A 14,995-nucleotide genomic window follows, 5' to 3' on the forward strand; every position below is an offset into this window, starting at 1 on the left:
AGGCCTTTGTAGCGGCGGTGCGGCACGGCGCTAAGGAGGCCGGAAGGCCCGGAACGCAAAGCGCGGTGGCGAGTTTTCGCGGTGCACTGTGGGAGGAAGGTGGGCGCTGTTGTTTTGTGGAGGAGGCTTCACGATTGCCGGCTTTGGGAGACCGCGGCCAAAATGCCAGAACGAGACAGTAAGTCAGCCATTCTCCCTTCGCCAGTCGGACTAGGGGTTTCTGCCAGGTGTCGTGTACGGTTGGGGCCGCGCCGGCCATTCGTCTTCAGGAGGGGCCCGGCCGAGCTGCCCCCGAGTTTCGTTCCTCCGGCGGGGAGCGGCGTTTTGAATTTGTCAGGCTGTCCCACCTCCCTCCTCCCTCCTTAGTGACCCGTAGCTGTGCCTCCCTTTCGGGGACTTGGTTTGTTTATTTGACCTGGGAGGGGAGGGGCTCGCTTCGCTGTCAGGCAAACCTCAGAATCCCGACTAGCTGGGATTACCGGATGCTGGGCTCTTTCATGTAGAGGTTTAGAAGCGATCTCTTGAAATTTTTTTTTTTTTTGTTAATTCTCCACTTCGTTTGGGAAAACCCCTCTTTATAACTTTTTCTTTCCCCAAGTGAGACGGAAGCTCGAACCTGGACGGGTTTCGAACTCTTGATCCTTCTGTCTCCACTGCTCAAGACCTGGGGTGACAGGCGTGGGCCACTACAAACGGCACTTTCGCTGGTGTCTTTTTGAGATAGTCTGATTGTGTCGCCCAAACTGGCCTTGAACTCTTGGCGGCCCTTGCTGCCTCAGTCTCCCTTGGGCTGGGTTTCCAGGTGTCAGCCACCGCCCCCAGCTTCTGATTGCATAGCTTCTTGTAGCCCTCCCATTTCATCGGAACCGCTTACTGCGTAACCGCTGCGCCTTTCTTGTCTTCTCTTTTGCTCGTTTTTATAATTGCCAGTTTCTGCACGGAACTCACACATTAAACGAGGCATGAATGAAGCCGGGCTGTGGATCCCAGTGAGTTCGAGGCCAGACTACAAAGCGAGTTCCAGGACAGCAGGGCTGCTACACAGAGAAACCCTGTCTCCAGAAACAAAAGCGAGTGATTAATGTCAACTTTTCTTTTCTTTAACTTAAGGTGAGCCCTTTTCCAACCCTTTGGCCCCAGATGGCCACGATGTGGACGATCCTCATTCCTTCCACCAGTGAGTATTTTGAGCAATGAGCAAGAGGAATGTAGGGATAGTGAAAGAATTCTGAATATTTTGTTGGTAAGAATGGTCCAAAAGTTCATAGAAGGTGGCTTATTGAGAGGAAAACGCTAATCTATGCCCATGCTAAATTTGTTTTCCCACAGAAAGCTTTATCATAAGTTCACTTACCTTACCAAGATAGTGTAGTTATGCTTAATTTTGTAGTTTACACAGAATGATTGCTTTGGGTGTCTGTTTTTTAGTAAAGTTGTGATTATGAACCAAAAAAAAGAAAAGTAAAAAGTTTGGACCATTTATCTCTGAACTTTGTGAATCAGGAACACTATGTAAGATTATTAGAAGAGAAATTATGGCAGGGAAAAAAATCTAGTGTTTGTGTTGCTTTATTACATATATAGAAATTTTTCCTGGTGAAAATTAAGCATTGGAAATGAGAGTAAAATTGTCTTTTGTAACCTCCAATCTCAATCACTTCCGTATTTATTATTACTTTGAGTGTGTGAGTGGGTGCACATGTGAAGATCAGAGGATGACTATGGGTGTAGGTGTTCATCGTCCACCTTGTTTTGAGATAGGGTGTCTTTTGTTCCCTGCTGGCAGCAAGATTGCTAGTTCTGCAAGCTTCTGATGATTCTCCTGTCTCCTGATAAGGGTCGGGCTAATACTGCAGACACTTGTACTGCTGTGCACAGCTCTTATGTGGGTTCTGGAGACCTGAATTTAGGTGGTTGGGCTTGCAAGGCAGGCACTGCACTCATCCAGCTCACTCCCCAGCCCTCTTTTCTTTTAGAGATAGAGTCACACTTGATCCCAGGATGACATGGAACACTTAGCATTCTTCCTCCCTCAAGTCTCCTGAGTGTTGAGATTGCAGCCATGAACTACCGTATCTTATTTTTTAAAAATTTTTTACTTATTTATTTGAGACACACTTCAGTCTAATCATCCTCCTGTCTCAGCCTCTCAAGTGCTGGATTATAGGTGTGTGTTCCCACACTGTAACCCAAGAATCCCATTTTTCTTTCTTTTTTTTTTGTAATGCTGGGGATTGAATCTAGGGCCTTATAAATGAGCTAGGCCCTGGCCCTTTAGGTATAGCCCAGGTTTGCTTCAGATTAGCGGTCCTTTGTCTCATTGTTTCCAGCATTCGCCACCATGACCAGCAAGTCCATTTTTTACTAAGCCTTGTCCTTTATTGTATTCCCAGTTTTAGTAAAGAATTAAGCTCCCATTCCAGCATTCCTGCAACTGTATGAGAGTATCCTTGTTCCAAAATTTCACTCACATTTGATTCGATAAAACTTCTAAGCTGGATGGTGGTCACACACACCTTTAATCCCAGCACTTGGGAGGCAGAGGCAGGCAAATCTGAGTTTGAGGCCAGGGTGGTCTACAGAGTGAATTTCAGGACAGCCAGAGCAACACAGAGAAACTCTGTCTCAAAAAACTGATCTCCAAAGTATATAAAGAACTCAAGAAACTAGACATCAAAATACTGAACAATACAATTAAAAAATGGGCTGTAGAGCTAAACAGAGAAATCTCAAAAGAAGAATCTCAAATGGCTGAAAGACATTCAAAGAAATGCTCATCATCCTTAATCATCAGAGAAATGCAAATCAAAATGACTCTGAGATACCACCTTACACCTGTCAGAATGGCTATGATCAAAAACACTAACGACAGTCTATGTTGGAGAGGATGCGGAGCAAAAGGAACACTCCTCCACTGTTGGTGGGAGTGCAAACTTGTACAACCACTGTGGAAATCAGTATGGCAGTTTCTCAGAAAATTGGGAATTGATCTATCTCAAGACCCAGCCATACCACTTTTGGGCATATACCCAAGGAATGCTCAATCATCCCACAAAGATACATGCTCAACTATGTTCATAGCAGCATTATTCATAATAGCCAGAACCTGGAAACAACCTAGATGCCCGTCAACTGAAGGATGGATTAAGAAAATGTGGTACATATACACAATGGAGTATTACTCAGCAGAGAAAAACAATGACAGCATGAAATTTGCAGGCAAATGGATGGAACTAGAAAATATCATCCTGAGTGAGGTAACCCAGACTCAACAAACATAGTATGTACTCACTCATAAGTGGATACTAGATATAAAGCAAAGGACAATCAGATTGCAACCCACATATCCAGAGAGGCTACCTAGCAGGGGGGACCCTGGGATGCCTGTGGCTTATAATAAGTTTTGGTTTTACCCAATCACTGGGCAAGCTTTAGTGAAACATTTCACTATTAGGATAAGAATTTATACTGTATCAAGCTGATGAAAGAAAAACAAATAAATAAATAAGCAAACAAACAAAACAACACAAAAAAAAAAAACCCAAAATTTAAACTTCTAGTACTTAACATGAGTCCAGGCCAGTCTACAGAGTGAATTCCAGGACAGCCAGGGCTACACAAAGAAACTGTGTCTCAAAAAAACAAAAATTCAAACTTCTAGTAGTTAACAGTAACGTTTTGAAAGTGTCCTGTCTGCTTTCATTTGCATTTCCCTTGTTTTAGTAAAGTTAACCATGTGTTTACAGGTCTCTTTTCTATTTCATATTGGCTTCTAATTTTAAAAATCTTTGCAATTTCTTTATAGATCAAAACTTACCAATGAAGACTTCAGGAAACTTCTCATGACCCCAAGGGCTGCACCTACTTCTGCACCACCTTCAAAATCACGTCACCATGAGTAAGTAGTCTTCCTCCTTCCTCTCTGTCCATTTCTGTGGAACTTGAATTCGGTAGGTTTTTGAAAGCCAGTCCTTTTTTTTTTTTTTTTTTTTTTCACTTTTTTGTAGCTTTGGCTTTTTGATCATTTAGCCAGTCCTCTTTTAAAGCCTCTGTTTCTGATTTTTTTTTTCTCATAAAGACTGAAGTTTCAGTGATGACTGAGATGCTCTGGATTCTTATTGTTCCCTTATGGATACTTGTAATAGAGTCACTGCCGGTACAAATGGTCAGATTTCTAGGCCTGTTGTTACCTTGTAGACTCATGCTCTACAGCAGGTTTTTTAGGTGATGTCTTAATGTTACTGTCAATTAGATGTTGATGATGCTTTTTAAAGTTCGAGAGATATAGATATTGATAATATGATTTCTTGATCAATACTGGTTTTTGTGTTGTGTTGTTTTTCCTTTCCTTTTTCTCTTTTACTAAGAATGGCCTGACTGTGTAGCTATGGCTAGCCTAAAATTCACTGTGTAGACAAGGTTGGCCTTGAATTCATAGAGATCTGCTTTCCTCTCTCTCCTGAGTACTGAGCTCAAAGGTGTGTGCCATCAATACTGGCTGTCCCCCCCCCCCCCCCTCTCTTTGAGACATTGTCTAGGCTTGACTGGAATTTACCATGTAGTGTAGACTGGTCTTGAACTTATGATCCTATTCTTTCAACCTCTTATACATCCTTCAGGCCTTGTGGGTTTTCAGGGATGGAGCATTATTTTACTAAGAGTGAGTTTCTTGTGTCTTCTAGGATGCCAAGAGAGTACAATGAGGATGAGGACCCAGCTGCACGAAGGAGGAAAAAGAAAAGGTAAAGGGATGGTAGAAGATGATTGCTTTGTAAGGTGGGCACTGTTTGTGAGGAAAGGAGTCGAGGAGTTCTCTAGTAACAGATGGAGTTCCCTACTGTGAAAGTATGTTTATGAAAGGGCAGGGGTAGTAGTCAAAAACAAATCTGAGTTGGAAGAAACTGAATTTCTCATGTTGAGGACCATCAAGAGGTGACTGGGAGTTCTATAAAGACAAGCCTGGTTTTCACCATTGAGAGCTACTTGAAGTTATAGGAAAACAGCAACAGTTGTGTTGACCTGGAGATAGAAGCTGGTAAGCCTTACATACTCTCTTTCTCTGGTCACAGTTATTATGCCAAGCTACGCCAACAAGAAATTGAGAGAGAGAGAGAACTTGCAGAGAAATACCGGGACCGTGCCAAGGAACGGAGAGATGGTGTGAACAAAGATTATGAAGAAACTGAGCTGATTAGTACCACAGCCAACTATCGGGCTGTGGGCCCCACTGCTGAGGCGTGAGTACTGCAGGGATCCGAAGGCCCATTTTCATCCTATCAGAGACATAGTCACACTATAAATGTTTCTTACAGTTTAACCTACTCTGGAGCACGCTCCAGACATTTTAGAAGGAATTTGTCATTCAAAAAGACTGGTTTTTTATTTTTATTTTTTTATTTTTTATTATGTATACAGTGTTCTGCCTGCATGTTTACCTGCAGGCCAGAAGAGGGAACCAGATCTCCTTACAGGTGGCGGTGAGCCACCATATGGTTGCTGGGAATTGAACTCAGGACCTCTGGAAGAGCAGCCAGTGCTCTTAACCACTGAGCCATCTCTCTAGCCCCAAAAGACTGTTTCAATAAGGCTCTTTCATTCTTTTATTCAGGGACAAATCAGCTGCAGAGAAGAGAAGACAGTTGATTCAGGAGTCCAAATTCTTGGGTGGTGATATGGAACACACCCATTTGGTGAAAGGCTTGGATTTTGCTTTGCTTCAAAAGGTGAGTTCTCCCAAAAAAAAAAAAAAAAACAAAAAAAGCCGGGCTGTGTTGGCGCACGCCTTTAATCCCAGCACTCGGGAGGCAGAGCCAGGCGGATCTCTGTGAGATCAAGGCCAGCCTGGGCTACAGAGTGAGTCCAAGGAAAGGCGCAAAGCTACACAGAGAAACCCTGTCTCGAAAAACCAAAAAAAAAAAAAAAAAAAAAAAAACAAAAAAAAAAAACAAAAAAAAACAAAAGGTGAGTTCTCTTTATAGAGGTGGAGAGAACTACTTGTGTTGAATGTTCATGTTTGGACCTTTATGAGGTGAAAGACGTGGTGATCTAGACCATTTAGTTGGCAGTCGAATTAAAGGTGGCCCGTCAGTAGAACTAGTGGCTGCTCATCTTTCTGTTAGTACGAATTCCTTGGGGATATGTTCCAATTCCCTGGTGTGATTAAGGGCCCAGATCCCTCACCTCATTCTTTGTACACTCCTGAACTTCATTAGGTACGCGCTGAGATTGCCAGCAAAGAGAAAGAGGAAGAGGAACTCATGGAAAAGCCCCAAAAGGAAACCAAGTGAGTAAATAGCAGTGAGGGCTTGAAAGTTTAGAAGAGGACACCTAAGGTGGAACACATTTTAGCGTCCCCCCCAACGTTGTTTTCTTCTTTTGTTTTCAGGAAAGATGAGGATCCCGAAAACAAAATTGAATTTAAAACACGACTTGGTGAGTAGTTTCTATAGTAGTGATTGCATTTTAGGTGGATTGTAAGGAATATGATAACACTAGGATATACTTTCTTCTTTTTGCCCCTAAACCAGATTTCTCCTATAAAATAGTCTTATAGAACTCAGACATGGATTATTTTCCATGTCATTTATGTCTCCTTAGTTAGACCGGAAGCCTTTTCAGGTCTTTGATATGTATGCATCAAAGAAGGTAGGATGGGTTGGGGGTGATGCTGCATGCTTCTAGTCTTAGAACTCATGTGGCTGAGGCAGGAGGATTGCCAGTTAAAGGCCAGCATTGGGTACACAGCAAGACCCTGCTTCAAAAGACCCAAACTAGCTGATAGTATGGTGGTGCATACCTCAGCATTTGGGAGGATAATCAAGAGTTGGGTCACTCTTGACTGCATGAGACTCCCATCTGAAGTAAATAGTAAGTGAAAGAATAAAGCCAATTAATTTTTTAAAAGCTGAATGTAAAATAGCAAAAAAGAAGGTAGTATGGAAGACTCAAGATAATTCAGTGTTGTTTTGCAAGTACAAGCAGGAGGACCTGCGTTGATGCCAGAACACGTGTGTAGGAACTGAATATGGTGGCACACTCCTGTAATCTCAGGGCTGGGGGCCTGGAGACAGGTGGATTTTTATTTACTTATTTAATTTATTTTTTGAGACAGAGTTTCTTTGTGTAGCCCTGGCTGGCCTGGAACTAGCCCTGTAGACCAGACTGGCCTTGAACCCACTGAGATCCGTCTGCCTCTCCTCCTAAGTGCTCAAAGGTGTGCCCACCACTGCCTGTAAGCGTTAGTATTCTTAATCGGTAAAAAGTATTAATGCCCGTTTCTCACAGCATAGGGTTGTTTGAAGATTTGGTGTAGCAGAGCACAAATAGCGCTTGGCCTGGTGCTGGGACAGAGGAGGTAATTAGTAAATGACTGCTGTAACAATAGAAGTTTCTCATTGGCTGTTTGTTAATCTTTCCTGTTGTGTAGGCCGAAATGTGTATCGAATGCTTTTCAAGAGTAAATCATATGAGCGAAATGAGCTGTTCTTACCAGGCCGGATGGCCTATGTGGTAGACCTGGATGATGAGTATGCAGACACGGATATCCCCACCACTCTTATCCGCAGCAAGGCTGATTGCCCCACCATGGAGGTGAGTAGTCAAGTTCTAAGAACCTGTCATACATCTTCAAATCTGCTTTGCCCTTGTCCTGTTCCTCATCCACGGTATCCTCATGTTCTGTTCTTTTTTTGAAAAATCTCCTCATGTTCTGTTCTTTTTTTAAAAATCTCCTCAGTCTCAGTTGAATCCATTCCTCTCCACCAGCAATATTCTTGTCTAAACCACAATTTCTTACTGGAGCTATTAAAAGATTGGTTATTTTTCCCACTCCTGTCCAGTGTATTTTTTTTTATTGAGATGTAATTCACATGGCATGTAATCTACCCTTTTAGTTTCCACTTCAACAAATAGTTTTATCATATTCACCAAATTGTATAGCCACTACCATAATTTTAGAATATTCCACCAAATAAACCTTGTACTCTTTTAACATCCATTATCTGAATCTTTCTGCTCTAGATTCCATTAATGCATTTTACACATGACTAAGGTGATGTTTTATAAGTACAAATTTTTGTTTCACCACTATGTAGAAAGTTTTCTGTGGTTTCTTGATTTTGGGGTTCAGAGTAAAAAGTCTGTGAGCCCCTGCAACAGTTGGACTTTGTAGCCTTTTCCAACATGCCTCCCTATTTGTTCTCCAGGTCTCTTAGGTTTCTTGAATGTGTTATTTGCACTTTTTGATCAGGGCTTTTTTCCACACCCTTTCATCTGTTTGGAGTGTCCCTTCATTGCTGCCCTCTTACACGTCATCTTCCTAGATAACAACTGTGTGTAACTTGTCCTTGAATTTAAGTGAATTGATAATAGGCTGTGAGAGTCCTGCTCAGAGGGATATTATTCTTGCTCCTTGGGTTTTCCAGGCCCAGACTACACTGACTACAAATGACATTGTTATCAGCAAGCTCACCCAGATTTTGTCATACCTGAGGCAGGGCACCCGGAACAAGAAGCTCAAGAAGAAGGATAAAGGTACCTGATGGGAAGGGAAGGAAACCTTACTCTTGGGGGGGGGGGGGGGGGGGGGGGGGGGGGGGGGCATTTGGTCGTGAAACCAAGCTCTCTTGAAGCCTGTCTTGTAGACATTGGCTGACTTCTAGACAACAAAGGAAAATGATGAAATGGAACACTGGGGCAAGATGAGTGTGCCCAAATCTGCTTGACCCACTCAGAGCCCATTGGTTGGGTTTGAATTGCCAAGTAGACTGGGAAGTTTTGTCCATTCTAAAGAGCAGATGGTTAAAAAGGCACTGGGGCCACTGGAGAGGCTCAGCAGTAAAGAACATCCAGGCTTGATTCCCATCACTCTTAGAGTTGCTCACAACCATCTGGAACTCAGATCTAGGGGATCCAGCACCCTCTTATGGCCTCCGAGTGTACTAGGCACGTATGTGGTGCACAGACATTCATATTGGCAAAACACCCATATGCATAAAAATTTTTATTTATTTATTTTTTTAAGATAGGGTCTCTCTATGTAGTCCTGACTACCCTGGAACTCCATATGTAGACCAGGCTGGCCTTGAACTCAGAGCTTGCCTGTCTATACTCCTGAATGCTGGGGTTAAAGATGTGTGCTACCATGGCTCACCTTTTTTTTTTTTTTAAGATTTATTTATTTATTATGTATACAGTATTCTGCCTGCATGTGTCCCTGCAGGCCAGAAGAGGGCACCAGATCTCATTACAGATGGTTGTGAGCCACCATGTGGTTGCTGGGAATTGAACTCAGGACCTCTGGAAGAACAGCCAGTGCTCTTAACCACTGAGCCATCTCTCCAGCTCACCTTTTTTTTTTTTCTTTTTTTTTTTTTTTTTTTTCTAATATATAAAATTTTTAAAAATAAGAAAAGAAATAAAAAAAAAAAAAAAAAAAAAAAAAAAAAAAAAAAAAATTAGAAAGGACTGAGACAGGCTCTTTCCATTGCAGGAAAACTGGAAGAAAAGAAACCTCCTGAGGCAGACATGAAGTATGTATCCCAGTCCCGTGCATCTGTGAGCAAGAGAGTTTGTGTGTTTCTTGTCTTTAGCCCTTCTGGAGAAACGGCCAGCATGAATATGTACAGTGTTAGCAACTAGTGATACTTGTTTTTCCCAGCATTTTTGAAGACATTGGGGATTATGTTCCCTCCACAACCAAGACACCTCGGGACAAGGAGCGGGAGAGATACCGGGAACGGGAACGCGATCGGGAACGCGACAGAGACCGGGAGCGAGAGCGAGACCGGGAGCGGGAGCGAGACCGGGAGCGAGACAGGGAGCGGGAGCGAGAGGAAGAAAAGAAAAGGCACAGCTACTTTGAGAAGCCAAAAGTGGATGATGAGGTGAGATGTGGACCCTTGGTATCAGGCTGTGAAAACTGCCCCTAGAAATGCATTCTAGCCAGGAGCAGGACCCTTTCCTCCTCAGCAGCCTTGTGGTTTCACAGCAGTAACTAACCTAGGGTGGGAACCATCATGGAAATGGGACAGAAGTGGATTAGGGAATTGATCCAGATGTGAGGGAGAGATGAATGGAAAGTCCTCATAATGACCCTCACTTCTGTTTCTGTTTCCAGCCCGTGGATGTTGACAAAGGTGGGTTGTACCAGTGGCATCGTGCACTGCCCTAGCCGTCCTGCTCTCCTCACAGAACCCTGCTGCTCTAAGCTGATGAAGGTGGCATCTGGGGACCGCCTAGTTTGGGGCTCTCATAAGAACCATCTCTTAATTTATGGACTTGGGGGGCACACAGGGTTTTGAGGTGAGGCTGAGTATACAGTGTTCTAGAGATCTTATTGTTTGCCAGAGTAGCTCATTAGTTGGAGTTTGGTTAAAATTTTGATAGATAAAAGGGTTCCTTTGTTTTAAAAATGTTTTAATTAGCAAGATGTGGTTGTATTCAACCTATAATCTCAGCATTCTGGAGGCTGAGGTGAGATCAGGAGTTCAAGGCTAGCCTAAACTCCAGAGTTCTAGGTCAGCCTGGGCTGCATAGTGAGACTGTCTCAAGTGCAAACAAAAACCTAAAAAACAGAAAACTACCATATTTACTTATTTGGTGTGTGTGTGTATGTGGGTGTGTGGGTGTGGGTAGTTGTGGGTGGTGTGTGTGTGTGTGTGTGTGTGTGTGTGTGTGTGTGTGTGTATGTGGGGTGTGTGTGGGTGCGTGGGTATGTATTATCTGGACTTGGGTGTGCTAGGACATACCTATGGAGGTCTAAAGTCACTTTTTAGGAGTTGGCTCTCTCCTTCCACCCCGTTGGTTCCTGGAATTGAACTCAGGTTGTTGGGCTTGGCAGCAAGGGTTCTTACCTGTTAACTGTTAACCTGTTAGCTCTTGTGAGCTTCATACAAACATTTTTAAAGCTGGAATCAGGTTAGTGGGAGGAGGTTGTAAAAACATCAGTTCAAGTCCAAACAGAGTTGTCTTTTCTTCCAGGACCTGGATCTGCCAAAGAGTTGATCAAGTCCATCAATGAAAAATTTGCTGGGTCTGCTGGTTGGGAAGGCACTGAATCATATCCTTTTATTGTATTTCTTCCTGGACTTTAATTATTTTTCTTATTTATATTGAGACGGCACCTCTGTCTTTTGAGTGTTGCGATTATGGCATGGGCTGTTCCTGGGTTGAGCCATTTTCTTTCCAACTCCAGTTGTTTCTCTGGCTTTGCTTTCTTTCTTTCTTTCTTTTTTCTCTCTCTCTCTTCTCTTCTTTTTCTTCTCTCTCTCTCTCTCTTTTTTTTTGCTTTCTCTGTGTAGCTTTGGTGCCTGTCCTGGATCTCGCTCTGTAGACCAGGCTGGCCTCGAACTCACAGAGATCCACCTGGCTCTGTCTCCCAAGTGCTGGGATTAAAGGCGTGAGACACCACCGCCCGGCTCTCTTTCTTTTATGCTGTGTGTTAGCTGGGATGAAATCATGCTTTGTATCAACTAGAGAACCAGTTCAAGTTTACAGCTAGTTTCTGAAATGTTCATGTTGATACCTCTAGCCTCTGTTACCTCTACCTAATCTTTTCTGCAAGTGATGGAATTTTTTTTAACATAGCATTTATGTTGAAGAAGCCTGAAGACAAGAAGCAGCTGGGTGATTTCTTTGGCATGTCCAATAGTTATGCAGAATGCTATCCAGCCACGTAAGTGAGGCCTAAGTCAGGGAGGTTGGGGTGATTATGAGATTTAAATTTGACCTGTTAACTAAGGTACTTTCTATTTGGGTGAATTCTTCTATTTAGTTCTGAGATGCTTATCTGGTGGGTTTCTGAATAAAATACAGTACTATGGATCTAAAGCATCTAACTTCTGTTTCTCTTTAGGATGGATGACATGGCTGTCGATAGTGATGAAGAGGTAGATTATAGCAAAATGGACCAGGTATGACGTTAAAGGGTGTTTAAGGATGTTGGGGACCTTTGATCAGTAATGTTTTATTTTTTATTTATTTAATATGTTCCATGGCATGAATATGGAGGTCAGAGGACAACTTGCAGGAGTCAGTTCTCTCCTGAAGTGATTGGTTAAGAACATGTTTTTTGTTGTTATTGTTGCTGTTTGCTTTGTTTTGTTTTTGTTTGTTTGTTTTTGAGACAGGATCTTGTAGCCCAGGCTGGATATGTAGCTGAGGATGACTTTAAACTCTTGATCCTCCTGCCTTCATGTCTCTAGTGCTGAGATTATAAATGACGGGTGTGCACTACCATGCTCAGATAAAAGAAATTTTTATTTATTTTTCACTGCTGGAGATTGAACCCAGGAACCTTTGCATGCTAGGCAAGTACTCTGCCACTGAGTACATCCTGGGCTAAGAGAAACTTCTTGTTTTCTGTTGTCCTTGGGATCCAACTTAGGGTTTCACACATGTTGGGCAAGTGCTCTACTGCTGAGCCACATACCCAAGAACATGGTTTAATCTTGGAGCCTTGTTTTGTTTTGTCTTTGCCATCTGCTAGTGTTGTGACCTTGCCATGTTTTTTCCCTGTTTACAACTGCCTTTGTTTCTACATCATAAAAAATAGAAATATAATTCTTATTTAAGAATTTTTGTAAGAATTAAGGTGTAATTTGTAAGAATTAGTGTCCAGAGTAATGTGTATAATGTAAGTACATAGGAAACATTATTTATTAGGGTAAGATTTATTACTGGTGGATTATTATTGTGGATTGTGGGTATTTGGTTTTGTTCAGAGAAAATTCCTTTCCACTGATAGCGCTTCCTTCCCATCTGCTCTACCACAGGGTAACAAGAAGGGTCCCTTAGGCCGCTGGGACTTTGATACTCAGGAGGAATATAGCGAGTATATGAACAACAAGGAGGCTTTGCCCAAGTGAGTAAATACGGGCAGAGAATGAGGATGTGGCGTTTGGTGGACTAGCCCATGTTGGGTTAGAGGCTGTAGTCTTAACTGCAGTGTTTCCAGATAGGTACTTTGCCCACAGAGCCCTTTAAGAAAATCTTCCTACTGCTATGAGACCTCTAATGCCTTCTTCCCACAATGATCCTTTTCAGGGCTGCATTCCAGTATGGTATCAAGATGTCTGAAGGACGGAAAACCAGACGCTTCAAAGAAACCAATGACAAGGCAGAGCTTGATCGCCAGTGGAAGAAAATAAGTGCGGTTAGTGGACTCTTTCTTAGGTGGCAGGGTTTCAGTTGAGAAGAGACACTTACTAATAGATTCAGGAACAGGCAGGGTGGGCAGCCGTGGAAATTGAGAGAGGTCACTTTTGGGCTTCAGGTGGACTTAGATTTAGACTAGCAGCATGCATATAAACTACTACTGTTCTTGTACAGATCATTGAGAAGAGGAAGAAGATGGAAGCTGATGGGTGAGCAGCATTGCCTTTTCTCGTTGGGCCTGGGGAGAATTGTTCAGTGTCTGGTCCTTTGCTGATCTACTTCTCCTTTGATTTCAGGGTTGAAGTGAAAAGACCAAAGTACTAATCTAGTTCCAACCGTCACCACACGGCTGTTCTGTTGGTTGTTTCTACAATTCCTAAAAAGGTGGCAAATGGTTTTTCTTTGTGAATGTTTATAAATCTTTATTGTATAACTGTTTATAGATCTGTCTCCCAAGTGCTAAGATTAATGGCATGCAGCACCATGCCCAACATGTTCCATTAAAATTAGTTAAACCCGCTGTCTTCTTTTCTGTGTTGGGCACTCTTTTTTGAAGAAGATAGTTCCTGTAGTTGAATGAATGTTAGGTCTCAACTCAGGTGCCTATTAACATATCAGAGCTGATACTGGTTGCCAGGTTCTCCCAGCATACTTCAGTCCCTACCTGCTACAGGGTCCTTTTGGCTGGCATACCCAACCCCCTACCCTAAACTCTAGCCCAGGGCCTAGGCTGGGCTTTTTCTTCTCCCAGCTTCTCTGATTCCTATACAAACCAGCCATTTTGGTTATGTGCCCCTTTTGGCCTGTTGGCTGCTGCTTCAGGTTATCCTCTGTCCCTCTTCCCCCTTTTCCCACCCTCCTCATGTGGCCCAGTTTAGGGCCATGTTCAGTCTGGACCCTTCCAGATACTCTGGCTGTGCTCTCCCTCATATCTATAATAAATCTCTTCCCCCATACCTAGGAGCAGGCATGTCCTCCTTCCTCTTTTTCATTCAATAAAATAGTCTCTCTGTGTTTCCTGCATTGATTTTAGGTTCCTAGACAGTTAAGATGTTTACTAGTCCAGTTTCCAGGAGAGAAGGGAAAAATGAGTCTCTGATGGGTAAGAGAGATGTCCAGTTGAATGGCCAGACTTAGTTCTATTTGGAGTCCTAGTCTGAAAGTAGAGATTCTCTGGGGACTAAGATCATCCTGATTGGCTGCTAGACTAATGTCAAGGCTACATAGGATTGAGCTCTTAGTGAAGCTGTATTAATAAAAACCACTTGTGGAAACCAAAGCCTTTTATGAGTTTATGCCCTTAGCGGGGAGCGTTAGTGCTAAATTCAACTCAAGGCCTCCTCAAGTCAGGGACTAATGAGGGGTGAGATGGGGATTCCTTGAGGGTAAAACTGGTTTATCCTGGTCCAAAAGGTTTTGGTGTCCTTCACCCTAAGAAGTTTGCTAAAGCCTAGGGGGGCCTACTGTGTCTCCTTTCTGCTCTTTGCCAGCACTTTAATCTGGTGTTCATTTAGGATCTCCACTTTTTCTGGCTGAATACTGAGCCCAACTGTGGTTTCACCAGATCCAGGGGACGTTAGGATGTGACTAAGCTGTTACTGACTTTGATCATCTTCATCCTGATAGGAAAGGGCATTTTGTTTTGCTGGCATTGCATACTAGACAAACACTACTGCTAAGCTAAAGCCCCAGCTGTGGGAAAGAGCTTTTTGAGGAACCCAGCTTTGCCAGTAGTGCTTAAGAAGTAGAAAATGGACTGTTCAACAGTCCTAGAATGGCTTTTAGGCAAATGATGCCTTGGTCCTATGGTTGTAGGCCACAGTTCTAATTAGGAAAAAGG

The 14,995-nt window shown here is 42.9% G+C and overlaps 1 protein-coding gene across 1 annotated transcript; it reads left to right on the forward strand.

Annotated features, from left to right (window-relative positions):
* Window positions 1-37: 37 nt before the first annotated feature.
* On the forward strand, window positions 38-13,687 carry Ik (IK cytokine). The gene is made up of 20 exons (XM_028886730.2): window positions 38-178; window positions 1,111-1,177; window positions 3,806-3,898; window positions 4,683-4,742; window positions 5,070-5,237; window positions 5,609-5,723; window positions 6,213-6,283; window positions 6,386-6,432; window positions 7,427-7,590; window positions 8,424-8,532; window positions 9,491-9,530; window positions 9,659-9,884; window positions 10,118-10,136; window positions 10,981-11,059; window positions 11,594-11,674; window positions 11,855-11,912; window positions 12,774-12,862; window positions 13,045-13,153; window positions 13,330-13,364; window positions 13,452-13,687. Exons 1-20 carry the CDS (start codon window positions 163-165, stop codon window positions 13,477-13,479), a joined length of 1,674 nt encoding a protein of 557 aa, XP_028742563.1. The 5' UTR covers window positions 38-162; the 3' UTR covers window positions 13,480-13,687.
* The last annotated feature ends 1,308 nt before the right edge of the window (window positions 13,688-14,995 follow it).

This window comes from Peromyscus leucopus, chromosome 19 (genome assembly GCF_004664715.2).
Source record: "Peromyscus leucopus breed LL Stock chromosome 19, UCI_PerLeu_2.1, whole genome shotgun sequence".
NCBI lineage: Eukaryota > Metazoa > Chordata > Mammalia > Rodentia > Cricetidae > Peromyscus > Peromyscus leucopus.